The sequence below is a fragment of the Haemaphysalis longicornis genome, unplaced genomic scaffold (genome assembly GCF_048455015.1).
Source record: "Haemaphysalis longicornis isolate Haplotype H1 unplaced genomic scaffold, Haemaphysalis longicornis Haplotype H1 scaffold_18, whole genome shotgun sequence".
NCBI lineage: Eukaryota > Metazoa > Arthropoda > Arachnida > Ixodida > Ixodidae > Haemaphysalis > Haemaphysalis longicornis.
In genome coordinates, this window is record NW_027526282.1 from 7,419,551 (window position 1) to 7,431,583 (window position 12,033).

General features: G+C 48.5%; 1 protein-coding gene across 2 annotated transcripts in view; it reads right to left on the reverse strand.

Moving 5' to 3' along the window:
* LOC144166608 (MOB kinase activator-like 2) overlaps nucleotides 1-12,033 on the reverse strand; it is a 145,132-nt gene that overhangs the window by 12,624 nt on the left and 120,475 nt on the right. For both annotated transcript variants that reach the window (XM_077696123.1, XM_077696122.1), the window contains exons 2-4: nucleotides 10,432-10,601; nucleotides 6,339-6,435; nucleotides 414-538 (exon numbers count right to left, since the gene is read on the reverse strand). In XM_077696123.1, the coding sequence (XP_077552249.1) occupies nucleotides 414-538; nucleotides 6,339-6,435; nucleotides 10,432-10,601 (392 nt within the window). The remainder of the gene's footprint in view (nucleotides 1-413; nucleotides 539-6,338; nucleotides 6,436-10,431; nucleotides 10,602-12,033) is intronic.

Here is a 12,033-nt window from a genome sequence, read left to right on the forward strand (position 1 = left end):
AACCTGTTCTCCTGACTGGCCGGAAGAATAAGCACCAAGCCAGCCGCAATGTCACTTGTGCCTTATGGCTCTTTGCGTGATCCCTTGACAGATGCAGTGTAGTCTGCGACGGAGCTATTTTAAATGTTTCTAACCAATTAACAACGCATTTCACGGGGCTACCAGTCATGTTCCAGTTGTTTTGGTGGTACGTACTGTACGTTCAAAGTAAATTTGGCCGAGGCGAAATTTCGGTGCAATTGACCTTTAATGTGCATTTTTACATCTTCAAACCTTAGCTCAGCTTGCGTGGGACAAAGACTCGATCGTCACAGGTGTTATTACTCGATCGGCTTAGTGAAGCATGCCATGGAGCAGCGAGGAGAAAACTGGAAATGAATGGAGAAAAACAGACAGCGAAATTTCACACTCACCAAACTTTGTGGGGAAGAGGGACTCGTCGTTGACCGTCTTCTGGGTAAAAGTCATCACATAGTCTATGTACTGCGGGGCTGCCACTTTGCACTTTTTCCCTTTTTCGTCAAACCACAGGTATTGCCTGCACGAACGAGAACCCAGACAGGCACACGTGTCAAGAAAGACCAGTCAAAGAACCAATCACGCTCACACCCACAAAAAAGAAATAAGGTGAAACAGCCTGCACAACAACTGGTCCCAAGTCTAGAAAGACCTGTTTAACGAATCGCGAAGCTAGCCAACTACCCGGACTGAGCAAACGTTACGAATGAAACCGACGAGAACCCTGATGCAGAAAGTCTTTATACAGTGGAATCTCGGTGATACGAATTCGGCTGATACGAATTTCGCTGTGATACGAATTTTCAAAATTCCCCGGCCAAAATGCATTGTATGCAATGTAAAAAAATTCGGATGATCCGTACACATTTATTACTCCGGTGCGGGTGATAGGAACACGCGAGCCGCGAGCAGCCGACCGCGGCGTGGACGGGAGGACGGGAAGAGGGAGTTTTGGTGCGGCCGCGCGGCCTTGGCGGCTTGCGGGCCCAAAAGCGTTTTTTTTTTTTTTATAGTTCTCCCCCGCCGACGGAGAGAGGTGCTCCGAACGAGGCGAACGTTTCACCCTCCCTACGACTATTCTCTCTCCCCTCTCGTATCTCTCCCGCCCCGTTCTCTTCTCGCTGCGACTTTCGTTTGCGCTGCCTGCAGCTCGGGTGCCTCTAGCTTCCTTTTTGTATTACACTTTGTCAATAAAGCACGGCCGGGGGTGGAAACCAGGCCTTCCCTCTTGTTTCTGATGGTGAGTATTCGCTGTTTAGCTTCCTTTTTGTATTACACTTTGTCAATAAAGCACGGCCGGGGGTGGAAACCAGGCCTTCCCTCTTGTTTCTGATGGTGAGTATTCGCTGTTTCGCCTTCTCCGCACTCCTCGCTTCCCTTTTTGCCCCGCGCTGACTGCTCTGACTGTCCTGTCGTCGCCTTGCTTGTCGTCTTGCCGTGTTTCCTGCGCCACTTGTCCGTCGATTACGTGTGTGGAGTTCCAGTGCGCGCGTCTGTTCGCACTTGTGTCTTCCCAAGCACCGACCCGCAAGAGCCATGTCAGCACCCCAAGGTACGACGTCGCGAAAGCGAAAGGCGCTTTCTTTTAAGGAAAAACTAGAAATTTTGAGGAAAGTGGATGAGGAGCCGAAGAAAAAGCGCGCAGACCTCGCCAAAGAGTTGGGTCTAGCGGCGTCCACACTCTCAACGCTTGTCGGTCAGCGCGACCAGATAATGCGCAATGTGCAGCTCTTCGGGTTACACAAGAAGGAGGCGAAAACGTCCCATCACGTGAAGTTAGAAGAAGTTCTTCTGACGTGGTTTAAAGAGGTCACAGCAGCGGGCGTCAACATTGACGGTAAAGTGCTGCGCGAAAAAGCTGCGGACGTAGCACTTTCGCTCGGCATCGACGACTTCCAGGCTTCCGGAGGATGGATCCATAGGTTCAAGGCCAGGCATGGCCTTGCCTACAAGACTGTCTGCGGCGAAGGCAAAAAGGTCGACGCCTCCGTCGTTGAGGATTGGATATCAACAGCACTGCCCGCGTTAATTGAGGGATACGAACCTCGAGACATTTTTAATGTGGACGAGGCTGGGCTATTTTATAACCTGCAGCCCGAGAAGAGCTTGTGCTTCAAAGGCGAAGCTTGCCATGGTGGGCAGAAGAGCAAGCAGCGAGTGACCGTGCTGTTCTGCTGCAACTCCGACGGATCGGAGAAGGTGCAACTCACAGTCATCGGCAAGTCGCAGAAGCCGCGGTGCTTCAAGGTAGCCGGGCGGTTACCTTGCCTTTATAAGGCAAACAAGAAGGCGTGGATGACGTCGTCGTTGTTTTTGGAGTTCGTGACCTACCTGGACAGAAAGATGAGCTCTCAAAACAGGAAGATTGTTTTGATTTTGGACCAGTGCCCAGCGCACCCAAAGGAGATGACGCTGCAGAACGTTAAAGTTGTATTTTTACCGGCAAATGCAACCAGTCACTTGCAGCCGCTTGATGCTGGCATCATCAAAAATGCCAAACACCACTACAAGAGCTTGTTGGTGCGCCGTCTCCTGGCGAAAATTGACCGCAAGGATGAAGACTTGCACATCAACCTCCTCGATGCTCTACATTTCATTGCGATGGCTTGGCAGCGTGTGTTGCCTACGACGATTGCCAACTGCTTCGCTAAGTGTGGTATCTCCAGATCCTGTTTGGCCACCGCTTCGCAAGAGCCGGATTCCGTCGAGATCGAAAACTGGGACCAACTTGGCGTGGACTGTACCGCCGACGACTTCGTGACCGCGGATGACGACCTCGCCACTTGCGGCCTGCGAAGTGTTGCAGACATTGCGGATGACGTGCAAACGTCGCAGGTTGAAGTTGCGAGCAGCGATGACGAAGACAACGGCAACAGCTGCGACGATCAGCCGCCGACGGCAGCGGAAACAATGCACGCACTGGACGTTCTCCGGCGTGCGGTGGCATCGGACACTGTGCGCGAAAACACTTCTGCACAGTTCTTTTCCTTCCAAAATTCTTTGCTGGCTGACCTGGCAGAAAAGAAGACGCAATCCGACATCCGGCAGTTCTTTGCGCGGAAATAAATCTTGTGTGTAGGCCCCTTGCCTAATGCGTAAACCGCATGGCTCATTTTTGCACGAGGTTCGTACGTGTGCGTCGGCGATGGACACGTTCTTCGGACGCTCGCGTTGACTGCAATTCGGCACCCCGGCTGTTTACTGTACCACGGCAGCTTTCGCCTCCGTTGCTGCGCGCGGCAGTGGGAGGAGCCTTACGGCTTGCGCCAATGGGGAGCTTGCTGGGCCACCTCCGCGACAGATATTTGGCGCGGATGACATATTATAGGGCAGTTTCCGCCCATATTATCAGCTCCTTTCCCGCATGAGCAATGACCATGATCCTTGAGCGGCATTCTAAAGAACTGGCACCAGCGCCGCTTCCGCCGCTTGCGCGATATCTGGCGAGCGTAGATATCGGCGTCGCCCGAGCGCCAGCCCGCGTCGCCATGCATTTTGGCGCGCGCGCTGACGCTCGTCGACGCCGAACGACGCTGACGCTCGCGCGAAGCGGAAAATACGCTGCATGGGGTTTGGAGCGTCCTGCACCACTTCGCGGCAGGAGCCGACGCCATGTTGCCGCTGCCTGTCGCGTGCGCGGCGCGTTTCAAAGGGCAGAAACTTTATTTTTTTCTCGCTTTCTGGTGATACGAATTTTCGGGTGATACGAATATTTTTGCCGCCCCCTGAGATTCGTATCACCGAGATTCCACTGTATGAAAGACTTGGACCAAGGTTTTGCAACAATTTTTACTTCTTGATTCTCATTGATGAGAATTCATGACTAAGGTCGAGAGCGTACACAAACTTGCTTAAACGACATTCAACACTTGTGCCCTCAACCATAAGCAAGTAGCAGCAATGCAATGGCTAAAAACAGTGCAATAAGAAACGCGGAAGTACAATATGGCATTGCCTAATTTCTTGCATGACGAAAATTTCTAAAAATTGTATTTATTAATTTTGGAATAAATAAAATATCCAGCTAAGATGACGTGATGAATGCTCCCTGGACTGCCAGCAGCCAACGCCTAGGATCTGAAGGCATACAAACACACTCCAGAGTGCCAGGACGGTAGATATCTATGTGGTAGACAATCTAATTGATGCCCCTAAAATGCTTTCGAGCTTTTCTCAATCTTCCACTGAGAGCTGAATGTTTCCTTCAGTTGTACGGCAATGTTTTCCTGCTGGCAGTAGTGCCGCATGATAGCTGTGCTAGTGTTTAAAGGGACGGTCTTGAAGCACTGGAACCAATGTACGGTGTTGAAATTTGGAGTTCCTGCACTCCATCTCAGTGCTATCTCCCACGACGGTACCAATCAATGCATCCATTAGCGGATTGAATTCTTCAGGCTTTAAAAATGTGTTGCAGGTGCGAAAAGTGGTAACGGAGGTGGTGGCAAGAGAAAGGTCACGTTTTCCTAAATCTGTAATTCAGCCTTTCGGCACTCAAGGTGGCATTAATGGGAATTTAGTGTCACTAACAACTTTGGTAGCACACACATGATGGCGGACACCTGCAGTACGTCCAGTTTGCTTCCGCAAGATAAGCACATGCTTTGGTGGATAATAAGATGCCATTACAAAAAAGTGGCGGACACACACAACGATCATGACAGTGTACGAGTGCGCTGGAGACAACACTAATGTACGGTGTTGAAATTAAAATGGAGTGTTGCACCACTTAATGAGTTAAATGGTGGAAGGGCAACACTTGCACAATGTCAGAAGCGCACAAAATAAGATGAACAATAGCAGTCATTTCTTTATTACAGCGCACAAGTGTGGCAATGACTTATAAAACAGACATGACGGATGGCTGTAATTCGAAATGATTGCAAGAAAAGTGGCAAACTTTGCAGCTTTTTTTCTAGCTTCCTGCTTTAAGAATGTTTTAAATGTGTTGCAGTACCTCTTTAAGTCTTTTGTGACCGTGCCATAGGCCATCACTTACGGGTGAGCGATGATTTTGAAACCTCCCGCAAAAACTTAAAACAGCGCTATTCGGACAACCGATGCCATCTGGAATTTTCATTAGAAACTCTTCTTTACGTTTTGTTGCCATCTGTTTACATTTCATGTGGGTAGACAGCGTCGCGAGTGAAATTTGAACCCAAGGTAGCGGCGAGTTGGGTGAAAATGGCGTCCTGTTTCAGTGCGCGCTCTGCAAAGGCGGACAGCGGTTTCAAGGACTTCGGCCACTGCTGCTGCTCATTTTTTCTACCCCAGCAGCAGGGATGACCCCAGAAACGATATAGATTCTTCAGATTTTAGTACTGATGAAGACTCTCCAGTTCAACGGCCTCAGACTTCGACAGGTGCTGCTAGGGAAGGTTCGTTTCTGACTTTGCACTGTATTTATAAACAAAACGCGCCTAATGTCTGACGACCGCGGTTGTACTTTGATGTGTAGGGTCTGGACAACGTACGGCGGGGATATTTTGCCAAATGTACCGCATTGTACCATGGTATCACCTTCAAGATAGCCTGGCGCTCGTGTAAAATTAGCACTGCGGAGGGACGCACGCTGCTTCTCAAAAGCGGTAAATTCTTTTTCTTGTTTTTTACCATAGCAGTGAAAAGGATTTTGTGTGAGAACACAAACAAGCATGCTAGGGTGCATATTTTAGAGAGGCCGACTGACTCTCAAGTGGCTTCGCGGAGTGACACAGCCGTCAGGGCCGTTAGGTTGGTGGACCCGCTAAAATCCAGAACTTGGTGTACAGCGCTAATGTATATATTGAATCATAGCTTAGAAACATAGAAACATTTTGTATATCTTAGAATTCCTAAAATAATTTTTAGGCTCACTAAAATCGCCTATTTGTGCTTTGTGTCTACTTTACTTGCGCATTTCTTTTTGTTTCATTGACCAATAAACTCTCAATAATTACACCTTTCACAAAACCGCTGTTATGTGCTTGAAAGAGAAATCCATAAGCTAGGTTTCCATGCATAGCAATGCTAAATGAGTCCAGTAGGTGAAGAGAAAAAAAAAAAAAAAAGCTTTCTGGAAGCACCCAAAATCAGCCATTTTTCCGTGGACACAAAAGAACTAATGTGAAATGTGTTGCCGTATTTGCAGTAATTACTACACTTCGTTGGATCACCAATGATGAGACACGCATTACCAAACTACTATTCGGGATTTTCCCCTCGTGCTGGGACAGCCAGATGACACGTGTGCATGCAAGCAAGTGTGAGCAGCACAAAAATTCTCTTGCTGCTTTCCAAACCTGCGACAAAGCTCTCGGAGAAGCTCGAAAGATCGCCCTCACCTGTTCCCCGGCCCGGTCATGTCGGGGCAGCCGGACATGGTACAGAACTCGGACACCGTCCCATACAGGAGGTTGATGTGGTCGAAGAACGCCAGCGCTGCAAATCAGGGGGAAAAAAAGAGGTTAAAACGGAAGATTGGGCGAATTGGTAGATGTTCATAGTGACAGCGCTAACGACAAGAGACAAAGAGAAGAGGGCACAAACACGGCGCTGACTAACAACTGAGTTATTGTCGTGATTGCGATAGCAAATGCCAGCCTCTTTTGGCACCGAGCGTAGTGATAAGCGAGCATGGCAGCCAAATCATGCGAGAAATCTTAGAGGCCACAGAAATTAACAAGTTAGGTGATCAATGCATAAGCACCCCATCTATCGCCCTCACAGACAAAGAATGTAGATTCCTAGCGGAGTAAGCCCCACCGCGGTAATATTTGTCTTGTTTCCAAACTGATCTTGCGATTACAAAATGGGCTTGTGTTTTGTGTTGATTGTACATCTTGCCCCGTAGGTAGATTAACGTGTACATAAACGTAAAGTCAGTATGATGCCACGCTCGCACTCTCTCAAATGTTCATGTGTTAATTTAGTGTTTCCTTCTCTTTTTTTTTGTTGTTTTTGCCCATGCGTGTATAAAAGCAACTGGCCTAAGCCATAAAACTCAGTTGTTAGTCAGCGCCGTGTTTGTGCCCTCTTCTCTTTGCCTCATGTTGTTAGCGCTGTTACTATGAAAAAAGAGAAAAAGACACGTTTAGCAGGAGAGGTAGTCTGTGAAGGAAAGGCTACTTTGAAGGAGCTGTTACCCTTTGCCGATCTGTCAGTTAGGGCACCTGAAGAGACAACCCGATGACCGAGTTCTTACATTTTGCAAACCTAGTGCACAGAACGAATCCCTTCCGAAAAAAAAGATTTGAGGACCCAGATGTGTTGAGGCAGGTGGCGAAATGCTGAAGAATTTGTATTTTTTGCTTTTTCCCCTGCTTCATCTAAGACTAAGGCTATACGCATGACATCGTGTAGTCAGCAGCCAATGGCTGCACGCATGACCACATGTGTTTCTTGGCATCGGTTACGAAACCGAATCACACGGCGCGGTGGCTCAGTGGATAAGGCGTTGCGCTGCTGAGCACAAGGTCGCGGGTTCAATTCCCGGCCGCGGCGGCCGCTTTTCTGATGGAAGCGAAAAGCAAAAACGGCCGTGTGTACGAGATTTCGGCGCACGATAAAGATCGCCAGGTGGTCAAAATTAATCCGGAGCCATCCACTACGGCACGCCTCATCGCCTGCGTTGCGTCGGCGTGTTAAACCCCTACGAAACCGAATCGTTCACTAGCCTTCATGGTGCCAAGGTGAAGCCTCAAGCCACTGCACAGGAGGCCTGGGTTCCAATCCTACTTTCTCCAGTATTTCATTTGTTTTCTTTTTCACGGGTTCTGTTTCCTTTTTTTTTTACAATGAACACCCTTTTCTAAAGCGATCAATCGATATGTTGCACTTTTAAGCCTCAGCTGGAGTGGTAGGGTTTAGGTTGCTTCCAGCACAGCTCACCCAAGGCACTGCCCTGCACTCCGGGAACTCCCTTTTAAAGAGGACAATCTTCCTTGTGCTACTTAAACCCGAAAATTTTGGTCTTTGCCTGTCTGTATGCATGTCTGTCTCGCGATTAAGCCTTCCGGCTCAAAGTTAAAGGGGAACAATGGTCCTGAGGACCAACAATTTGCCAAAAATTTGATTTCCTGTATTAATTTTATTTGCAGTCTACGGGTCCCAAACAATGTACCTGCAAAATATTATAGCTGTACCAAAAGTATTTACAACACTGTTGCCCTTCAAAGTTGCCTAAATGAACGTTCTTGCCTACGTTTTCAAACTTGGTGCTCTGTTTTCACAGAACCAAATTTTCCTCACGACGTCCAACTGTCGAGTCGGGTACAGTGTCTCGCGATGTACTAATGGTTAGATCTGTATCATTTTTGCTGCATTCGAAAGCTTATGTACTGAACAGTGCAATAAAACCCTAAAAATATGGAATTTCTTTTTTTGCTAGCACAAAATATTATGCGATTAGTTTTACGAAAACATTGGTACTTGATGACCTGACATTTAATAAGTTCACAGTGTTTTCAGAAACTGCTAAAATTACTGCAGTGGTATAGCTGCACTCCCTGTGGTCCTTTCAGAACAGAAAGGGATGAAAAGAATTTGGGTATTTCATAGGTAGATAATGAAAAAAAAAAAAAAATTGCCCCAAGCGAAATGGCTTAACGTTGCCTAACTCTAAGCTTACACCACATAGATGAAAACTGACTGCATATCAACACCTGTGTGCCCCCTTAAAAGAATACTTGAGAACTAGAGGTTTATATAGTCATAACTTTTCCAGACCCCTAAATGTGGAAACCCACTTCACACTCGTCAATAGTGCTCAGAAAAATAAAAACATCAGGCATATTTGAGGCAAGACGTCAATACATAAGTGGTATTCGCAATGTTCTTTTAATTAAAAATACGTGGCTGCTCAATTTCGAAATGAAAAATGGGGTTAAAAGCAATATTTTAATCATCAAAAAATAATAAAAAGGGCTAGCGCTAGACTGTGGACCTCGTGGCGGCGTTCCCAATACAACAATAATGAGATTCCAATAAATGGCACGTGAGCAGAGGAATGGGGGAAAACTGTGGGGGGGGGTATTTATTTGAGCAAACCTGTACTGCGTTTATCGTGGGAGAGGAGCAAGACGAGAGGGGAAGAGAGTGAGAGCTTGGAAGGAAAGAGAAGAGAGCTCCATCTACGAGGCAGGGGCGGCAGAGGACCATCATAATTCGGCAACGTTTGTGGAGTGAAGTGAGCAGATACACATGCAATTTTTTTTTTTTGAAGCCACCACTTCCTTTTATTACACTTACATGCAGCATTTTGGAGAGGCTGGAGTGAAGTGGTACATTTCCCAAGCAACCACGGATGTCCATGGAACGTCCGAAAAACAGCCAAACATCCAATGATAAGTTTGGATGGGCTGCTGTACGTCCATGTTTGGATGTACATTAGCGGACGTACAGTGGAAATCCAGAAACAAATGTACAAAGGACACACTTTTTTTTATGTCAGAAGGACACCCGCCCGTGGACGTACAAAGTTACCGTGAGCATCAAATAATGGCGTGAATTGAATATAAAAGGAAAAACAGTAAAAGCTACAACAACACCCTGACTTGTAAATTGCAAGTTTCATCTGTATATTACTAATATTAAGCATCATTTTTAAACCTTTTTGAAGCACCTTACCGACTGCAACGATGATCGCTTTGGGGAAGGGTATATAAGAATTGAGAACCACTGACTGACCATGTTCATGTATACCTGCCTGCCAGGTAGTATGTTGCTGATCTGTGGTGTAGTATTCGTTGTAGGAACATAAGCTTCTCATTAATAAAATTTGTGATAAATATTTACTGAACATCCAAAATACATCCAATTTCGGACATTTGAATAGACAGAGGTCCCAAGGACGTACATAGTATGTCCATCGAATGGACGTACACTGGTCGGCCGACGGACGTCCGGTGGTTGCTTGGGTTTTAGATTGCTGTTGACACAGCGTTTGTAAAAGCAGTGTTTATATTTCGGAAAATAACAACGTCGAAATACGACCATGCAGGTAAGATTGCATGACGACGCGCGTACAGCCACAGCCTAGGCCGCTCAGCTGATAAGCAGCCGACTATTCCCGCAGTCGCGCTGCCCCGCAGCTGCTGGCACATGCATGCGCCGACTCCTCCCCGCCACTGCCACTGCTGCAGCGGTGGCTCCTACACGCATGACGGGTGGCTTTCCCGCACGACTTTAGAAGTCAACATTGCGAATAAACGAGCAACTCTGCTCCCCTAGGGGAGCTATATACAGGAACTCTAGAAAAACGTCTTGGAGAGGCCCTGTAACTGTGTGGTTAACCTCGGAAGGCAATTCCTCCCTCCCACTTGCTCAGAGGAAAGCATCGCCCAAAGCAGCAATCAAAAAATAGTCATTAGCAGCCCAGTGGAAACATGTCACACGGGCATGTTCTCACAATCGTCCTTTCAAGTGGCCACTACTCACTGTGCGAGGCGAGCCACTCGTTGTAGTCGAGCCCCTGGGGGAGCTCGACGAGGTCGCGCAGCCGCGACTCCGGGATGGTGCACTCGAGCACCGTCGACTCCAGGTACATCTTGGGCTCCTCCTGGCCGCCGCCGCTCGAAGAGGCATCCTTGTCCTTTCGGCGGGCTTTCCTGCACAACACGAGAGAGCGGGCACGGGGGGCTCAGCACGAGAAGTAGTCGGTACTATCACGCGAGTAAGAGAGAGGAGAGGCATGGCACCGTAGCAATACCACTCGCTTTGAAAAAGATTGCGAAAACATGCTTTTGAGGGAATTTGATGAGTGTGTTAACCGTGTGCGATGACCTATGAACTGCCACAACCACAGAAGTTGGGTCAACAACAAGAGAAGCTGGAAGGTCGGCTCTGCAGTCTCATTTGTTTTGCTTCGCTTGCAGAAAAAGAAACAGGGAACAACTAACTCCCTTGACAGCATTTGTGCTTTAATGTCATGCCACCTCGGCATCAGCTAGCATGGAAACCATCACTGCACCACTGTGGTCACATCTTTCCTTGACACTGCTATTCTAACCAAAACAAAAGAAGAAACGCCACATGACAACACCACATTTCCCAACACAACGTACATATAGGTAAAACACCATTCCCAAGATCAAGATTAAAACGCGTCCGAAACCAAAACTCCACGAAGCCGGCTTTCCCCGCACAACCAGAAGCATTGCAGTGAAACCTCAGTACCACAACCCCTGGAAAAGCGCGCGCAAAGCGTCCGCCGCTGCGCAAGCCGCATCGCCCACGGTACAAGCCGCACTTGAAAGGACGAACGCCGTCACAGAACAAGGCCCCTGCAAAGGCCGTTCCGCACTGCAGATAGATATGGCGTGATAAAGGCGGGAAGCCGCCGTAACCGGGTTGAGATAAACGGCGTTTGTAAACCACACGCGCTCAGTCCAAGGCGCGCCCGGTAAGGTCCCAACACACGCGGAACGCGCAGTCGTCGGCGAGTCAGCCCCTTTATTGGAGTGTGAGCGTACACACTCGAACTCGACACGGGGTAACGGGGTAAACACGCCGGTGTCAGTCCGGACAATCGCCCTGACAAGCAGCCGTCCAAACAGCCCTCGCACGTCCACGGCTGACGCCCGGGGTGCCGGGAAGAAACGACTCGGTGCCGTCAACAGTCGGACTTATCGCACTCGTGCACACACAAACACGCACACGCACGAAAGGACGCTTCCTTGGCACGCGTGCGCGCAGCCGCCCCGCCGCTTCACTGAACGACAAACAGGAGGGAATTGTTCGGGCCGAGTAATTAACCTTCGGGGTCACCTTCGGGGAACCGAACTTGTGATCTGCCTGGGCGCCTTTGCAAACAGCTCGCAGAGGGAGCGGTAAACAACGGACGAACGAATGATTTTTTCCAATGCGATTTTTTTTCCAGCTGCGTACCACGTAACAAAAGGGCATCCTCGCGCAATACATTAAGGTGGCCTTCGACAACAACTCGCACGAGGGCCTCCAGACAATCATCTGTTCGAATGCGTCCACAATAGGTTCAGAACTTCCTGACCGACTCCAAGCCCCCCTTGGTGTCAGCGACCG